At 37.5% G+C, this 20,160-nt stretch overlaps 1 protein-coding gene across 2 annotated transcripts in view; it reads right to left on the bottom strand.

Annotated features, from left to right (window-relative positions):
* Positions 1-12,325: 12,325 nt before the first annotated feature.
* Positions 12,326-20,160, bottom strand: part of Mme (membrane metalloendopeptidase) — an 82,117-nt gene continuing 74,282 nt past the window's right edge. For both annotated transcript variants that reach the window (XM_051198662.1, XM_051198661.1), the window contains exon 23: positions 12,326-15,480. In XM_051198662.1, the coding sequence (XP_051054619.1) occupies positions 15,381-15,480 (100 nt within the window). In that variant the 3' untranslated portion in view covers positions 12,326-15,380. The remainder of the gene's footprint in view (positions 15,481-20,160) is intronic.

Here is a 20,160-nt window from a genome sequence, read left to right as displayed (position 1 = left end):
TTTCCCCAACTCAATCTGCTCCCTCATGGCTACCTCTCCCCTCCTCTTTCTCCTATTTCCCTCTCCCCTCCCCCCATGCTTCCGATTTGCTTGGGAGATCTTGTCCCTTTCTCCCTCTCCAGGGGACCATGTATGTCTCTCTTAGGGTCCTCTTTGTGTCCTAGCTTTTCTGGTGGTGTGGATTGTAGGCAGGTAATCCTTTGTTCTATGTCTAAACACTAGCAATATGTCTTTTCAATGACATCATTCTTAAAGCTGAGGTGCAGAAATTCCTGATAAAATAGAAATTCATTATAAAAAAAAAACTATAAATAATTTTTTCAGGAAAATGCAATGTGCCAAGTGAAACAAAAAAAAAAAAACCAAAACAAACAAACAAACAAAAAAACAAAAACAAAAAAGCAAGAATCAAAAAACCATCCTCAAGGCTTCCATATGATTAGTTTTTCCATGGTTCATGGTCCTGAGTTTCTATTTTCTTATAGTGCTGACTAAACAATTCATATTTTACCTATTTAGTGGATATGCCTAAAATGTTTCCTGACACATTAGTTTTTGTGCAAGAAAAGGCCTTCTGAGTGGTTAATTTGTTTGCATGCTGGGAAGAAAAGCTGTTTGTTAGGCAAAGCTGATTAATTGCTCAAGATCTAGCCTCTGCATGACGAAATATGTTTATTTTATAAAACCTATGATTTTAGTTTTGCATAAGTGAGCCACTTATATTTGCTTATTTTAGTTTACAGTGGTATAAACTATTTGTTATCTTAAAGTGGTGTGTACTCCTCTACTTAACAATAGATAAGTAGAGAATAATAATTCTGACATTTCATAGTTTCATATATTTTATCATTAGAAGATATTATCTATACAGTATAATTTTGAAAATGTTTAACTAATTATGAATTTTATGCATTGAATGTGTGCTTGCATATCTTGTATAGTTCTATAGAAAATTTCACACACTAAGTGGCATAAAAAAATGGAACTTATCTTGTTCTTTAGATCAGAAAACTTGGCAATGTGTGTAACTGGTCAGGAATTGTATTATTTTTAGGGGCTATGAGAGATCATTTATTTATTTATTTATTTTGTCTTTTCCATCCAGCTTCTCAAGACTTATGGTAGCTTTATCCCACTTTCAAAATAAGAACTGTCAAGCCATCACATCATATCACTCTGACCTTTTCTTCTCTCCCTAGTCTGTTTTTGTAGACTCTTGTGATTAGGTCTGTCTGGACAGCCCAGAATCATCTATTTCTATAAAGCTGGCTGAGGAGCCAATTCAGTCCAATCTATGGCTTTTACTTCCCCTTTGCCATATAATCTCCATATTCATAGATTTGGGAAATTATCTCATAAACATGGCTGCATAAAGGCAGCAAGGAATGCTGTTTCACACACCACATATCCAACTGGCCAAATGCTTTTACATCTTTAAATTATACTTCTAAGGAAATTAAGCTTCAGAGCATTAGACCATTTTGCCTGGTTCTCTGGTGCCAAATGGTATTTTCTCAGCAAAGTGAATGAGATGCTAGTATAACGAACTGTAAGCTGTGTCCCCCAAATTTCATCTTGTTCTAAGCTTCAATTTTTTTTTGAGTGTGCTCTTGTTTTTTGCTCTTTTTTCCTTTGAAGAAATCCCTACTTAAAGGATTGCACTTCCTTTTTTTCTGTTTCAAAAATGTCTGGTGAGAAAAATGATTTAAAGTGACTCATTTTAGCAACATGAAAGATAATACAGTAAAAAATAATTTTTTAGATAAAGCCCTCATAATTTTCAACATTCATAGAAATGCTAGAGAGAAGGATCACAGTTTTAAGCTTCAGTACAGTTGAAAATAGTTTCTTAGCAACTAATATAGTGTCCTTCCCAAGAGATGACTACAATGTTGGCCATTTTGTAGGCAAGGAAAGGGAGGCTGAGAGAGACCATGGCTTACTGTATGGCCTTTTGGCTAATCTTTATTTCAATCATAAATATCTCTGACTCAATTTGACTCTGTCCAGGTTGAGATTCTTCCTTGGCTCCCCATCCTAGTGCTATGCTACAATTCCCTGTTCTAAGGAGTTTGCTTTGTGTAACATCATCTGCTATCTTCTGGTTTCCAGAAAGCCTTAATCCTCATTTGCTTTTTTGAGATAGTGGCAATGCAAATATATTAGTTATTTGTTCAGTGTACTAAGTTAGCAACAGAATCTAAAATTGAACAGATTTCTAAATTCTTAAAACTAGGGCATCAACTTAAGACATTCAGTCAGTAAATAAGGAAGCCTTTTGTTGGTATAATATACATTTAAAAAAATCCTACTTCCCACGAGCCCACAGGCAGGTGAGAGATCTGCCTCCAGACTGTGCCCCAATCCCTGTGGTACAACGAGTGCCATACTGGCAGGACCCACTCGGCCACCTAACTCCATGCACATGAATATCCTCCCAGTGGTTAGTTCTCCCTGCAACCCCAACTGACTACATAGGTTACAGGCATAAACCACACCAGTTGGAAAACCAGGTAGAAGAACAGGTCCAGGAACAAGCCATATGGGTTGTGAGAAAAGACCAGTATACCCTGCTGTAAGAATATATTCTATACTTCTGTACTCCTAATCAAGTTGAATTGATGGTGAAATAATTACTTAAAAGCGATCTAAGGAAGATGATCAAGTAAGAGTGGCATTAGAGGCTGAAGCATTAACAGACACCAAAAGTAAGGTTAGACCTAAGTGGCACTAAGGAAGAGAGTTCACGGAATAGCAGAACTATGGCGCAGGTATGAAGGACATACATGTAATAAACATGACTTAGGGCCCAGGTCCAATATAGCCATGACACAAACAACCCTCTTTGTTGACCTTACAAAACCCACACTCAGCTATGGGCTTCGTTCATGCTTCTTAGAGGATGTTGTGGAGAGAGTTGTATCATACACATAGCTCACCATGTGTCTTATTTTTTCTACAATGACACCCTGACCCATGGCCCTGTGCATGCCATTCCCAAGCCAAGAAAAGTGTTTCTTTTTGTTAGTTTGTGAGTACTACTTCCCCATGATAGCTTCACTGTCCCCCCTAATTTGTTCCTAAATTCTGTTCTAGGGATCTGGTTAAGTGGTGGAATCAATTCTGAACAGTTCCTGAGCTCATGCATCTGACTCTCATTTGAGGGATTTCCTTTCCATTCTACCTTCTTCAGCATCTTTTTAACACTGAAGCATTTGCTCAGGGTATCAGGTGCCTTTCTGTGTCATAGTAACAACATCCTTGTATATTTTTTCTAAAGGTTATATTAGAACCTATTAATTATATATTTTTCATTGTGACATTTTTACTGTTTTTCCTATTTTTACACGTATTGGTGTTTTGATTGCATGCATGTCTGTGTGAGGGTGTTGGAGTCCCTGGAACTTGAATCAGACGGTTATGAACTGTTATGTGGGTGCTGGGAATTGATCCTTGATCCTCTGGAAGAGCTTCCAGTGCTCTTAGCCACTGAGCCATTACTCCAGCCCTCATTGTAACATTTTCATATGAATATATAATGTATTTTGATCTTGTATACATACATTACAATGAATTTGATTGTGTAGAAATCCCAATTACCTTCTTTTGACTCCCAATAATGTTGATGCCCTTTCTTGTCACCACTAGTCCCTCATCTATTTAATGCTGATCTGTAGTGGAGGGATCCAATGAGTTCAGCTGGGATTTTTTACAATAATGTGGGGCCCTGTTGGCTTTCCCCACTGGAAACTGTTAACTGTGTTCGTCTCCTTTGGGAGGGGCAAAACCCAGTGAACCCATCGCTCTATGGCAGGATGTTGAAAGAAAACACTGTGTGCCAGTTGAAAGGCCAGTAATTCCAGGTAGTGCTCATGTGTTTTCTTCCTGTGCTCATCACAGCTGAAAAAGGATTTCATTATTTTTACATAAACGAAAAGAAACCCAGCAACGTCAAGGAAAAGGAATGACCTAAATAAAGCATGTTTCCAGGACAATTAAAAAAAAAAAAAAAAGAATCTATTCTATAAATCTGTAACAGGAAAACCTGAACATTACAAAGCAGCTGAAACACAAGAAAATGAACTTTAAAATTACTTTATGAAGATGATAGATGCTTTCAAAGAGGAAATGGAAAATTCCCTTAAAGAAGTAAAGGAAAAGACAAACAAAAAATTGGAAGAAGTCAATAAATCCCTTAATGAAAGCAAGGCAACACCAATAAAAACCAAATAATCGAACAGCTGAAGGAAATGGTTCAAGACTTGAAAACTGAAATAGAAAACATAAATGAAATACATACCATGGGAATTCTGAAAATGGAAAATCTGGGAAAGTGAACAGGTACTACATATGCAAGCTTCATTAACAGAATGCAGGAGAGAATTTCAAGCATTGAAAGTATGATAGAGAAAGTAGATTCACTAATCAAAAAAATGTTAAATCTAATAAATTCTCAACACAAAACATTCAGGAAATCTGGGGCACCATGAAAAGAACAAACTTAGGAATAATAGGGATAAAAAGAGAAGAATCCCAACTCAAAGGCACAGAAAACATATTCAAATGCATGAAGAAGATTTTCACAACGTTAAGAAGTACATTTCTATAAAGGTAAAAGAAGCTCATAGAACACCAGTAGGCTGAACAACAACAAAAAAAGTCCCCTTGCTACATAATCAAACACTAAACATACAGAATAAGGAAAGTCTATTAAGAGCTGCAAAGGAGAAAGGCCAGGTGACATATAAAGGCAGACCTATTAAAGTTGCAACTAACTTCTCAAAGGGCCTCTAAAAGCCAGAAGGCCCTGGACAGAGATTTTACAGACACTAAGGGGCCATGGATGTCAGCCCAGACTACTAAATCAGGAAAAACTTTCAATCAACATAGAGAAAACAAGATATTTCATGACAAATCCAGACTAAAATAATACCTGCACACAAACCCAGCTCTACAAAAAGTACTAGAAGGAAAACTCCAACCCAAAGAACTCAGTTACAGCCACAAAAACACAGGAAGTAGTTAATCTCATACCAGCAACACTCAAAGAAGGGAAACATACTCACTACTATCACCACTATCAAAACCAAAAGAATAACAGGAATTAGGAATCACTGATCAATAACGTCTCTTACTATCAATGGATTCAATTCATCTATAAAAAGATGCAGGCTAACAGAATGTATATGAAAACAGGACCCATCCTGCTGCATACAAGAAACACACATCAACTTCAAAGACAGACATTATCCCAGAGTAAAGGGTTAGGAAATGTTATACTAATAGCTAACAAAATAGACTTCAAATTAAAATTAATCAAAAGAGATGGGGAAGGATGTTTCATATTCATCAAAGGAAAAGTCCATCAAGAAGAAATCTCAATTCTGAACACCTATGCCACAAATACAAGGGCACCCGCATTTGTAAAAGAAACATCATTAAATCTTTTTATTTATTTATTTTATATAACCAAGTCCATTTAAATGAAAACAAACATTTATAGACAATATTTGGGAATTGGGTGTCATTCTTCCCAAACTACTTCCTGCTGGTAAGGGGCGCTGTCATGGGGGATTCAAAGAAGATTCAGAGCAGTCTAAGGGACCTCAGTCAGTGGAGCCAGGATCCCTGGTGCACAAAAGGACTTTGTGAACACATCCCCCATGGAGGGATAACTGCCTTAATCTAGAGACAGGAGAGAAGCCCTAGTCCCTATTTCACATGACCTGTCAGATCTACATGACCCCAACTGGATGGCATTCCCCTACATATGGAATTTGGGTGGGGGGATGGGAGGGGAGGGTGGTTAGAGTGCATATGAGAGGGCAGAGAGGGTAAAAAGGAGGGAAGGAGGGAGAGAGGAAGGGAGGGAGGGAGGGAGAGGGAACTGGGATTGACATGTAAAATAATAAATTAAATTAAAAAAATGCTTTGACTCCAAAATTTAAGTTCAAGGACAAGTTACTGGGGAAAAGGATTTCTATTTTTTTTTCCACAGAAAATGAAAAGATGTGGATTCCTTGCAGACTAATGTGGTTTGATCAAGCCAGACCACCTGAAACAGAGTACCAGGTGATCCTACATTCAAAATAGCTGGACAAAGCAGCCTTACAGACTACATCCAGGATTTCTGAATCTTCTTCGAATCCCACATTATTAAATCTTAAGTCACACATCAAATCCCACGTATTAAAAGTGTGAGACTTCAACACCCTACTCTCACCAATGAACAGGTCGGCCAGGCAGAAACTTAACAGAGAAACAAGGAAACTAACAGTTGTTATGGCTCAAATGGATTTAATAGATATCTGCAGAACATTTTACCTAAACACACACGCACACGCACGCGCGCGCGCACACACACACACACACACACACACACACACAAACAAACAATATACCTTCTCATGGAACTTTCCCTAAAATTTACCACATACTTGGTCATAAAGAAAATCTCAACAAATACAAAAACAAAACAAAACAAAACAAAAAAACAAAATTGAAACAACCCCTTGTATTTAATTTACCACCATGAGCTCAAGTTAAAGTTCAACAACAACACAAACTACAGAAAGTCTACAAACACATGGAAACTAGACAACTCTCAATGGAACCACCTCTGGGTCAAGAAAGAAATAAGAAAGAAATTCCTAGAATTCAATGGAATTTAATCCACAACATACCCAAACTTATGGGACACAATGAAAGCAGTGCTAAGAGTAAAGTTTTATAGCACTAAGTGCCTACAGAAATAATTTGGAGAAGTCTCATGCAAGGGACTTAACAGCACACCTGAAAGCTCTTGATCAAAAAGAAGCAAACTCACCAAGGAGGATCAGACAGGAGAAAATAATCAGCTCAGGGCTGAAATCAATAAAGTTGAAACAAAGAGAACAATATAAAGAATCAAAGAAACAAAGACTTGGTTCTTTGAGAAAATAAAGAAAGATAAACAAACCCCTATCCAAACTAACCAAAAGGTTGAGACAGAATATCCAAATAAACAAAATCAGAAATGAAAAGGGGACAGAACAACAGACTCAGAGGAAATAACAGAGACTCATTAGGTCCTACTTCAAAAACATGTAATCCACAAAATTGGAAAACCTAAAAGAAATGGACAACTTTCTTGATAGGTACTACATACCAAAATTGAATCAAGACAAGATTATTTATAATTCTTTTGAAACAGAATTATAACCCCTAAGGAAATAGAAACAGTAATTCAAAGTCTCCCCTACCCGACACACAAAAAAGCCCAGGGCCAGATGGTTTCAGTGCAGAATTCTACCAGAATGCTCGTCAAATTGTTCCCTACAATAGAAACAGAAGGAATATTGCCAGATTCTTTTTATGAGGCCACAGTTATCCTGATACAAAACAAACAAAGATGCAACAAAGAAGAGAATTACAGACTGATCTCCCTCATGAACATTGATGCAAAAAGACTCAACAAAATTCTAGCAAACTGAATCCAAGAACAGATTAAAAACAATCATCCACCATGATCAAGTAGGTGTCATCACAGAGATGCAGGAATGGTTCAACATATGAACATTTGTCAGTGTAATCCACCATATAAACAAACAGAAAGAAAAAAAAAACACATGATCATATCATTAGATGCTGAAAAAGCCTTTCACAAATTATAACACACCTCATGATAAAGGTTCTGGAGAAAATAGGGATATAAGGAATATACCTAAACATAATAAAGGCTATATACACCAAGGGGACAGCCAACATCATATTCAATGGAGAGAAACTTGAAGTGATTCCACTAAAATTAAGGACAAGAGAATGGAGTACACTCTCTCCATATCTATTCAGTGTCATACTTGAGGTTCTAGCTAGAGTAATAAGGCAACAAAAGGAGATCAAGATGATACAAACTGATAAGGTAGAAGTAAAACTTAAACTATTGACAGATTATATGATATTATACATAAATTATCCCAAAATTTCCAAAATTTCTACCAGGGAACCCCTACAGCTGTAAACACCTTCAGTAATGTGCCTGGATACATGGTTAACTAAAAAAAAAAAAAAAAAAAAAAAAAAAAATCAGTAGCCCTCCTATATGCAAATGATAAATGGGCTGAGAAAGAAATCAGAGAAACATCACTCTTTACAATAGCCACAAATAATATAAACAAATGAGACACCTTTATGATAAGAATTTTAAGTTTGTGAAGAAAGAAATTTGGGAAGAGATCAGAAAATAAAAAGATTTCCCATGCTCATGAATTGATAGGATTAATATAGGAAATATGGGCAATGTTCCCAAAAGCAACCTATGGATTCACTGCAATCCCCATCAAAATCCCAGCACAATTCTTCACAGACATTGAAAGAACAATACTCAACATCATATGAAAAAACAAAAACCCAGGATAGCTAAAACAATCCTGTACGATAAAGGAACTTCTGGAGGTATCACCATCACTGACTTCAAACTCTACTATAGAGCTATACTAATAGAAACAGTTTGGTATTGGCATAAAAGACAGACATGTGGATGAGTAGAATAAAATAAAAGACCCTGAAATAAACCCACACCTATAAAAAGACCTGTGTCTTTTTATAGGTGAGTTAAGACCATTAATGTTGAGGGAGTAAGGTCCATTGATTGTTGATGCTTGTTTGATTTAGGTTTGTTGTTGGCAGTGGTATTGTGAATATATTAGTTCTGCTTTACCCTTGGTTTCTGGTGTAGTTGGATTATTTGTTTCCTACATTTTTGTGGGCGTAGTTACCTTCCTTGGGTTGGAGTTTTCCTTCTAATACTTTCTGTATGGCTGGATTGGTAGATACGTATTGGGAAAATCTGGTTTTGTCATTAAGTATCTTGTTCTCTCCATCTATAGTGATTGAGAGTTTTGCTGGATATAGTAGCCTAGGCTGGCATCCGTGTTCTCTTAATACTTTTAGAACATCTATCCAGGACCTTCTGGCCTTGAGGGTTTCCATGGGGAAGTCAGGTGTAATTTTGATATGTCTGCCTTTATATGTTACCTGTCATTTTTCCTTTGCTGCTCTTAATATTCTTTCTTTATTCTGTATTCTAGGTGTTTTGATTATTTTATGTCAAGGGGTCTTTTTTCTTTGGTCCAGCCTATTTGGGGTTCGGTATGCTTCTTGTACTTTCATGGGCATGTACTTCTTCAGATTTGGAAAGTTTTCCTCGATGATTTTGTTGAATATATTTTTGGCACCTTTGAGCTGGGCTTCCTCACCTTCCTCTATGCCTATTATTCTTAGGTTTGGCCTTTTCATGGTGTTCCACATTTCCTGGATGTTTTGTGTTAAGGATTTGTTGGATTTATGATTTTCTTTAGTCGATGAATCTATTTCTTCTAGTTTATCTTCTGCGCCTGAGATTCTCTCTTCCATCTCTTAAATTCTCTTGGTTATGCTTGTGTCTGTAGTTGCCGATTTTTTGCCCAGCTTTTCAATTTCCAGCATTCCTTCTGTTTGTGTTGCCTTTATTTTCTTTATTTCAGTTTTCAAGTCTTGAACTGTTTCCTTCACCCGCTTAATTGTTTTTTCTTAGCTTTCTGTACTTTCCTTAAGGAATTTGTTCCTTTCTTCCACTTTTTTGTTTGTTTTTTCCCTCCATTTCTTTAAGGGATTTCTCACATCTTCTTTGAGGGCCTCTATCATTTTTGTGATGGTAATTTTTAAGTTGTACCCTTCTGCTTCCTCTGCTTTGTTGTTGTGTTCCATTCTAGTTGGTGTAGATTCCCTAGATTCTGGTGGTGTCATGCTTGTCTTTCTGTTGTTAGGTGTTCTCTTGTATTGCCTTCTTCCCATAGCTTCTTCCAGTTAGTGTTGGTGGGGTCTCTCCCTCTCTCTATGGTACTTCCCCGATGGGCTTATGTGGGTCTGAGATTCAGTATCTGTAACTCTGTGTGGTCGAAGCTCTCTAGGAGGTTTCTCTGCAGACAGGGACCTAGGGATGGGGTCAAGGATGAGGATCCAGTAGAAGATGCCATCAGGTACTCACAGTGGTCCTGCAGAGATAGGCAGATCTCTGGGAGGGGCCCAGGACTCCAGTAGAGGACTGGAGGCGGGGTCAGAGACCAAGCAGGTGGAAATTATGGGTGGTCCTGCATGGATAGTCAGGTCTCCTTTGTTCAGAGTTGCTCTGAGAAGTCTCCGAAGTAGGGTAGACTGTTGGCTCCACCCTCTGTCCCAGTGCTCAGCCAGAGTGGCAGGACCATGGGTAGGGTAGGGCACAGGGTAGGGGGTGTTGGCTGGCAGTGGGGATGGGTGAGGGTGTATCCGAGCTCCAAGGGTGCTCTCGATGGGGACCGGAGACAGGAGCAGCAGGATCGGGGCCAACCCAGGGACTCATTAACATTTCTTAAAAGATGTTTATCTTCAGAATTCTTGTCTGTAAATGATAAGTCTATTTTGAATAACTAAATTCATTTCATAGTGGGGAGGAGAACTTTGATGATAAATTTATGGGATTCTAGGCTTCAGGTGGCCTTGGGCAAGTCTTTATCAGTGATTTTGACAAACCAGTTAACTCTTCCATTTAAATATATCATTTGTAAAATGAAGTTACAAATATTATTTCACAATTTAATATAGTAAACTGAAACTGTATGTCTGGATCATGCTAAATATTGTTCTAATTACCTATCATTTTTCACTAATTGTAACTTTTCTTAAATATCCAATCTGCAAGGCAGAATTAATTCATTTCGCTAAGACAAATTAATATGGCATTAATATGCACAGTAAAACCTAGACAGATATTTAAGGTATTTAGTATTACTGGTGCATTGGACATTTCATTTCCTTTCTTTCTAGAAAGATGTTTTTAGGACATTGCTCCTGAAGAAATCAAAGGTCCTAATGTTTGTAAGGTATTATGGAAGACTACAGTTTCTATCCTCCATGTCCAGAAATCACAGAGATTTGTTCTAATATGGTCTAGAACAGGACAGGTGGCTTTTCATAAGATGGCTTGGGTGTGTGGTACAGTTAAAGGTCTGTCTTTCCTCTGACCCACAGGATGCTTCAGGCTGCTCCAGCTTTATTTTTAAGATTCCTTGGAATGGTCTGAGTCATCCACACCTGCTGAAATCAGGTGACAGAGATTGATGAAATCTCCATTTTTTTGTTAAAGTAGCTTGAGCTTGATTTTCACACTTTCAACCAAAATCTTAAAGCATAAGCACATAAAAGGCAACTATTCAGCTGGGCTAGCTGTGTTCTGCTCTTTCTTCTCCTTCAACCTCTAACTTTTAGCCTTTGCCCAAACATATCTACCAGGCAGAGTCTTTAGGTCTGGACAGTAAACAGTTTAACTTCTTTGTTGGGGTTGAGGTGTGTCTTGACGCTTTGTCTGGGTTTGGCAAGTGCTATGGTCTGACCCTGGAGAAATGCTAAAAAAAAGTGTATGAATCATTCAAAGCCCTCTCAGCACATGCCTCTTTGTCATAGAACCATTGGAAGATCCCATCTTCTCAACTCAGTGCTTAGCAGCAATTTAAGAAACTATGAGACTGTCTTTCCCAAGAGAAGAGACCTTGACCAAAACCTTAGCCTGCTTGAAAGACCAAACTGAAGGGCTTGTTGCACACTACAGTTTATTGTGGGAAATTATATTTTGATTTTTGATCATTCTTCCCATTTCTGTGCTATCTACATTCCCTTTTCTATTAAAAATAATTATTGCTTTTTGTTTGTTTTGTTGTAGTTGAGGCAGTATCTCATTTTGTAGCCCAGGCTGACCTATAACACTATGTATTCCAGGTGGGCCTGAAATTGTCAATAGTCTTGGTAGAAAGAAAACCTTGGGTCATAAACATTAAGCATGACACATTAGGTTCCAGGCATTTTCTTTTCCACATTGAGATCCCATAATTATTCATGGCATGGGGCAATGTTTATTTTTCTTCCAAACTTCCCCTGTATACCCCAAATTCCCCTTTTCTAACAAAATAAAAGATCATTTTGTCTAAGAGGTTGAAAATGGCAGGGATAGTTTTCATTTTACTAGAGGAAATGCAAAACACAAAAGAGTTGACACTACGAAAATATAATTGGACAAAAAGGATGCAATAAACATGCCTTTTTCATTACAGTCACATGTGGCTCCTGTGTTCACTAAACCACCTGAATGGTTCAACTCTCCAGTTTAGGAACAGTGTATATTGGGCTTCAGCTTAAGTCACCCAATTATGATTGTTGCTCCCGTTAACTCGTATCAGCAAACTGGTTATCTTTAAAGGAAAATATTGTAAAATAGTTCATATTATTCTTTTAAAAAGGATTTAGTTTGAAACTATGAAGAAAGTATAAGACTGCATAGAAACCAATGCTCCATTTAATCTTAAAAATTTTTCAAGGCATAAATGGTGTGTGTAGGTTTACATGCGGATTGGTAGGATCAAAACAGAGTCAACTAGGTATAGAAATAACATTATGAAAATATTTGTTGTTATTTTCTATCCCAGAGACTAGGAGCTAATTAAAAAACAAACAAACAAAAACTTCTGATGATACTCCTTTTTACACAATAGAATCTTATTTTCTTTACAAAAGAATAGATGCCTTCTACTCTATTGCTATAGGAATTATAAACACTGTGAGGAAATTAGCAAGTTTTTGCCCTGTCAACATGCCTAGTGGTAACAGCATCACAGCCAAGATTGTTAGAATTTTGGTTCTTGTTTGCTGGGTAACAAGTTAAAGGGAAGGCAGCATTGGTACAAACTGCTGGAATCTAATTGTCATCTATTTGGGTAAGAGAGGCAGTTGCCCCAAAGAATAGACATGTGCCCAAGGTCATTTTGGCAGCAGTGGCAGGGTAGAAGAAGTAGGGCAAGTCCTCAACTTTCTGGGGAGCAACCTTAGGCCTTGTACACATACACTGTGGTATGGAAGGAGACTCTTTGCCAACACATATTGCCAGGAGCTTCGTCCTTGGTGTTTCTGCTTCTAAACTCTCCCTGATGAGAACTTAAACATGGTGGGAGTGGATTTATGAGAGAGATTATGTTTAAAGTTTCAGGTAATGTGACGTGACAAAGGGTTGGTAGGAATCAAGAGACACAGGGCTCTGAGTACCAGCTACAAAAAGTGGTGTCTGGATGTGTGAGGAATAGGGAAGAAATTGCTATTCTTAATTTTGTATGTCCCTCAGTCCCAAGGATTTTATATGCACAGTAGGGATGTAGGCACCAGAGTTGCTATTATATAGGAATGGAAGCTTTATGCTTCAATGAATTACCAGTGGAGATGCTACGAGTTACTCTTCACTTCTGTCTCTTTAGTTGCTCTCACAGACAGGAATAAAAATAACCTCAGAGAGAGCTGTTTAACTGAGATCTACTACTACCACCATGAATAATATTCAAGTGTTTAAGCTGATTTAAAAGAAACAATAATATACATATACTATAATTAGCCATGATGATAGTGTTTGTGGCAAAAGGGCAAAGAAGAAGTGTCTTTGTGGTTAGTCTGAAACTATTTCCAATATTTACAATAATTTTTTAAAAGACTTGGGAAAGTGATTTCACTAATGGTTCAAGTAAAGATGAATATGTAAGCACAGTTCATAATGCATAGTTGTATCATTTGTGACAATCCAAACCAGGAAACTTCTTAAGGGTCCATCAACAATAGGATGGAAAATTTGTAGTTGAGTCACACAATAGACTCTTACTTGACGGTGACAGATCCACACACAAACCAACTATAGAACTGAATTTTATAGATGTAAGGCAAAGAGAAGTCAGATAAGAAAGAATGCATAATTGACTAAAAGATAAAATGGGGCAAAACTAGTACATGATGCTAGAAGATCTGAATAATATATGTGGAGGACTGAATTGATGGCAGGGAGCTAGGGCAGTGTCTCATTTCTTACAGGTTGTAGCTGTATTACTGTGTTCAGAAGGAGTGTTCATTTATTAACTGTATAATTCAGTTATATACAGTTTTATAAATTATATTGTAGTACCAATTTTTACAGACAAATGGGATTTTTACAAGAGCATCAAAACCAATATATTGGATAGAAATATTCTCATTTTTACAACTTGATAGAAAAATAAGGGTTGTAGAAGTGCACCTCTTTTGTAAAATCTTAATTGAATAGTGAAATGCACTAAAGTAAGTAGAAAAACCATAAAAAGAAGGGAATATGAGCACTTTAGGAGGAATCCAGTCAGGGTCCATATGTTGTAGAAATCCAGAAGCAGGTCTGCTGGAGGCCTTCTGTCTCTTCTCAGACATGGGCTTTCTATAACTAGATGGCTTGCACACAGGCCTATAAGGGGCTCACAACTTGGATTTATTATCAAAATATTTCCATTAGATGACAAACCTGAATAGATAAGAACTCAAGGAGCAACACAGATACAGGTAGGCCCTTTTATAGCCACTCTTGGGTTCAGACTTAATCTTGAAAATGCTGTTTGTAAACCACACTATTATGTATCTCTAGACAGTGGTTCAATGGTAACCTTCACCCTCAGTTTGTACTTAAAACTTTTCACCAATATGATTTGCAGGTTTAAGAAGTCCCACATTTTTGTCTGCACATCACTTTACAGATCTTCAGAGCTATATATCTTGCCATATAACTTCAATATTCAATGATTACCTACAGTAATTGTTATTCAGTCATACATGTAGTTAATAATTAAATATAGAATTCTTTATACACATTACTACAAATCCTTTAAAAAAAGGCCAAATCAGAGAGGCAGAGAAAGCAAGAAATTGCTCAAAAGATTGCAGAGGGTGAAGAAATTTCAATGTCATTAAAGTGGGTAAAATGGGGAATAGTTTCAGATACTCATTTTTGTCGTAAGAGTGCTTAAACTAAAACAATGTTGAATGAATGAATAACTTATGATTGGTAAAGTGAGTTCAAACCTCCATAAGCCTTAAGGCCACAGTATGCTTGGGAGTTCTTTGGGAGAGTTTTCAAGGAGCATGAATGTTGCAAACAAAATGAGTGCTGAGGCAAATCATAGCTGTGCTTTGGTGCCCAGCTGTATTCAACATCTTCCTCCCTTTGATCTGAAGCTGTAGTCTGCCTCAAGTGTTAAGACTGTTCTCTGTGGACAGTATTACACTTGCAGTGTGTGTGAGAAAAAGAAATGACCAGTAACACTGCCATTGAAAATAAGCACTATTTACACAGTAAAGTGATTAATTTGATAGACCTTAGGCTTCCTCCCCCTTCCATTCACAGTGGATTCAATAATCTAATTTCATGTATGTTAGCTTGTGCTCATCTCCGTGAATTGTCCCCAAGTAGCTGCAGAAACTTCCAGGGCCCGATTTCTCTGAAGGGAGTGCTCCTATTTCTCTGGCTTTCAAGAGTCTTGCCATGCTTCTTGTGAAGATCACCAAACCCGACATTTCCTTTCTGGATTCATGTATGAATTCTTGCGGCAGTGAAAGGCATCTGCAAACTCAGCAGAGTTCTGCAAAGTCCCAATAATCCTTTGAAACAACAAAAAAAGTTACCATCAGCCCTGGACACTTAGTCCATATCACATAGGAGACCATAGATGTCCTCTTAGTCCTCTTGTCCTTGCTGTTGTGAGCCCAGCCTTTAAGTTCTGAGCCATATCTCCAGCCCCCACTCCCACCCCAGAAGTTCTCTATGCAGCTCAATTGAGTGAATTCAAAAGCAGAAATTTGGTATGATGAGTTAGATCCTTTTCATTAACAGTGATCTTAGGTGTGAGTACTGACTTTGCAACATGTTTCAAGACTTTTCAGAATTTTTAACTGCAAGATGCATCTGATACATTTTATTAAAGCTGTTGTTACAATGTCACTAGACTGTAAGGATTGGTAATTTAAAAATATGCTACATGTTCCTTTATGATAAACAGACAATATTTGAAAATGTGGTTTTTGTGAGAAGAGTTTAGTGAAAAGATAAAAAGAAAGTCCTGATATTTGAACTTCCTTGAGAGAGCTCAGATCATTTAAATAGTGTTTTAATAGTTCATTTTATAGTAAACATAATATAATAATTAATAATTTTAGAAAGCTCTTTCAGTGTTTTTATTAAGTATGCATTTCTTTTAAATTTTGATTAACTGTTGTTTGACAATTTCACATTTATATATATGACTATATATGAATATATATAAAATATTATATTCTGACTACTCTCTCCCCCACAGAGAGTGGCACCAACCCACTGTCTGAACTGAGCAGCATTTGAAAGGAGAAGCAGGTCGACACAAAGCAGAGGTGGCACTATCACACCAGCCCTCAGCCACATCACCCTCTCCTGAGGTTGGGAAGTGAAGCTTGGAGGTAAGTGCTCTGCAGTGAGGGGAGAGGAGGAGCAAGTGATTATGGCACTCTCTATGTTCAGAGTAAGTGCATGACATTCTCCATATGCAGGGTCAGTAAGTGTATGTCACTCTCTATATGTGCAGGGTGAGTACGTCCCTCTTTGTATAGGCAGGGCAAGTACATAATACTCTCTATGTGCAGGGTAAGTAAGTGCATGGCACTCTGTATGTGGAGAGTAAGGACATGGCTCTCTCTGTATATGGTGTGGGGGGGTAAGTGCATGGCTTTCTCTGCAAGTGGTAGGTAAGTGCACATACACGTTGCAGCACTAGTCTCCCCTCCAGACATTCTACATGCAGGAGTCTGGATGATCCTTACAAAATTAAATCAAAATTTATAATTCTCAAACCTAATTCCAGCAACACATGAAGGAAATCCAGACTTAGTCGTGAATTTTCTTTCCAATTCCACATATAGCTCAAACTATGCCAGTCGGATGTATTTTCATTGCTTACAGCAACCACAACCTGCTGTTGTGATGAAGCTCACAACCTGGGGCAATCACTTCTCAGCCAGGACATGGCTAACACCTTCCAGCCTTCATCATCACCTCCTTGACAGTTGTGCTAGAGTCTTGTGTCAACTTGACATAAGCTAAAGTTATCTGAGAGGAGGAAACCTCAATTAAGAAAATGCCTCTATAAGATTGGGCTGTAGGCACTCCTGTAGATCATTTTCTTAATTAATTAAGGATTGATGGGGAAGGGTCCATCCCATTAAGGGTGATGCCACTCCTGGGCTGATGGTCCTGGGTTCTATAAGAAAGTAGACTGAACAAGCCACAAGAAACAAGCCAGTAAGCAGCATGCCTCCATGGCCTCTGCATCAGCTTTGGTCTCCAGGTTCTTGTCTGACTTCCTGCAGTGATGAACAGTGGTTTGGAAGCATAAGCCGAATAAATCCTTTCCTCGCTAAGTTGCTTTGGTCATGAAGCTTCAATAGGGCAGTGATAACCCTAAGAAGGATAGCATTATTTTATGACTATGATCTAATTTACATCCTTGCACTTATCCTTCTCAAAGCTGCTATACCATTAGACTATCATCTCTATGAGCAAAGTACTGTGGGTAGCCTACTTCAAAAGCAACTAAGTGATTTACCAGCACATTCTGACACAGGACATGCTAAATGAATGAACTCATCACTTGGTCATGATGACAACCCACACATCAAAGAATGGTATGAAAGGAAAAACTGCATAGGTACTTGTTCGTTTGGTATTACAAAACAACTAAAAGAGAAATGCACCATTACTTTCCTTTCTCACTGAAGGGAGGTCAGAATGGGAAGTCTGGTCCCAGTGTCTCATCTGTTAACATATTTGGGTGCCGCTGCATCTTACTTCATGGCTTCAAATCCCTATCCTTGGAAAGACATAATGTTTGGGCTGCTTGTTTTGGGGACCATTAAAGGTAGTCTTAAGGATATATCTTCTGGGTTCAGGGTTTGATGTTAACTGGGGGTCAATGTTGAAAATTTTCTATCTATAAGTATACTTGGGAGGGAGACAACTAATCTGTACAGGACTTGGATGCAATTCTGAAGGTTGTGAGAAGGACATAAACATCCCCTTATTGCAAATGAGGCCCTGAAAAAGCCTTTGACAGAATGGCATGTGGATATTCCAGAATGTGAATATGAAAAGTGAAGGCTCTGCCAACATTGAGTACTCAGGTGTCAGGGATTTGGAAGATTCTGCAGTTTTGAGTTGAAGACTACACCTTAATCTTTATTTTCATGTGATTATTTTGGGTTCTTGCATCTAGAAAGCAGAATAATACATTGACCAACTACTGACTTCTAACTTTGTTTAGGAGCTTAGAACTAACTAAATATGATGGCTTTAAAGTGTCTCATATCTGAAATGTTAAAAAAAATAAATCTACTCCTTCCACCACCAGGTCTAGGAGAAGATTGCAGAACCTGACTATGTTGTCATCTAGACTTCCAGTCTGTAGAATCACGAGAAACGGAGGGTGTGTGTGTGTGTGTGTGTGTGTGTGTGTGTGTGTGTGTGTTCATAAGGTAAGCAGAGAATAAATTAAGAAATTTCAATTGTATAAATTGAGTAAAAGGATGGCCTGGGCTACACAACAATACTTTATTTCAGAGAAAGTCTTAACTCTTAGGGTTCAGGTTTAGCCACCCTTATAGTGTGTGTGTGTGTGTGTGTGTGTGTGTGTGTGTGTGTGTGTGTGTGATATCACTCATTTAGATACTGGGAGAGGGGCAGTGATGGTGGCTAAAGACATCCTCAGCCTGAGGATAAAGCTCCCTGAATGATGTTGTTTTAACATACTAAATGGAAGAAACTCAATGTTTTGTTGTTATGTAAAGAAAGCCCCTTTCTCAGTATGTGTTGTATACAGAGGAATAATTACATCAGTGAAAATGTCCAAATATATGCCTTAACTCTACATTTCTTTCTCTCACTTTTTTTTTTTTTGCTTTCCTTCCTCCCCCTTCTTTCTTTCTTTCTTTCTTTCTTTCTTTCTTTCTTTCTTTCTTTCTTTCTTTCTTTCTTTCTTAGAGGCAGGATCTGACTTATGTAGATCAGCTGGCCTCAAACTCATAGAGATCTACCATTGTTGAAATTAAAGTCATATAACACCCCAAAGAAACACTAATCTTGGGAAATACAACTGGGAGTTGACAATCCAGGTACAGTTAAGCTCTCCATCTCTGTGTATGTCCTCTTTTCCCATTCAAGACTTCTGTATTATTTGATTGTAAATAATCGGGTCAACAACACACCAGGGCTTCTCTTTCTTTCCCAGGCTTGCAATTAATGTTTAATGGTATTTATACCACCAAATGTTTGGATAGGTGATATGAGTAATCATTTTGAAGACTGGGTACATTTTGAATACAATGAATCTCTTCTCTAAAAGTGAGGTCATACTTTGTTAGTATTGCATACAATATTTACATGGATTTCATGCTACATTAAAACTCTGGCACTTGTGTGTTTACCATTTTTGTTAACAGAAGATAAAAACTTTCATTGTTTACTTAACATGATTCATTTAAAATTTCTGCTCTGTTATGTAAAATAGTCAATTGTGCTGGTGTGAAATAATCATTTGTATTAAAAACATCAAAAATCTAGGAAGCTGAATATCTATGTGATTGAGGATATCTATCTATCTATCTATCTATCTATCTATCTATCTATCTATCTATCTATCTATTTGAGCCATAAGCTCACTATGTAGTTCTTGCTGTCCTGGAACTCACTATGTAGACCAGGCTGTCCTCAAACTTAGAGAGATCACTTGACCTCTGCTTTCTGGGATCAAAGGCATACACAACCACACCCAGATAGTAAATGGGATTTTTAAATTATTGAAAAATTGACTTTAATTAATAGATCCTCTGATAATCGGGTATTACTTCTTTAAAATTAATGACTTAGATTCAAATTTAACTGGTTCCTTTTATGAAGAGCCTATCTAGTCACTATAATTTTCTATAATTCATGACAAAGCCATGTTGATGAGCATATATTCTATCATGTAGGATAATATGTAGATTAATAGATACTAACTGGAGTGTTAGACAACTCATCAAAACCCATTCTGATAGTCAATCCAATATCAGGAGTTAATGCTAAAATGTAATGTGAACAGAAGAAACACGAGGAATTCAAAGAGTAGTTATCTTATGCATGATAAATTATAAAGGGAACCCCAGTGTCCACATTGGCTGAAAGTAGCTGCATAAAATGTTGGGAATATTATACTTATAAACATACTGGAATTTCATCTTTGGAATAGTTTATATTTTGTTTTTGATGGTGCAACTGCT

This window comes from Phodopus roborovskii, unplaced genomic scaffold, assembly GCF_943737965.1.
Source record: "Phodopus roborovskii unplaced genomic scaffold, PHOROB, whole genome shotgun sequence".
NCBI lineage: Eukaryota > Metazoa > Chordata > Mammalia > Rodentia > Cricetidae > Phodopus > Phodopus roborovskii.
The sequence above is the reverse complement of the archived record's forward strand: the minus strand, read 5'-3'. Positions and strand labels throughout refer to the sequence as shown.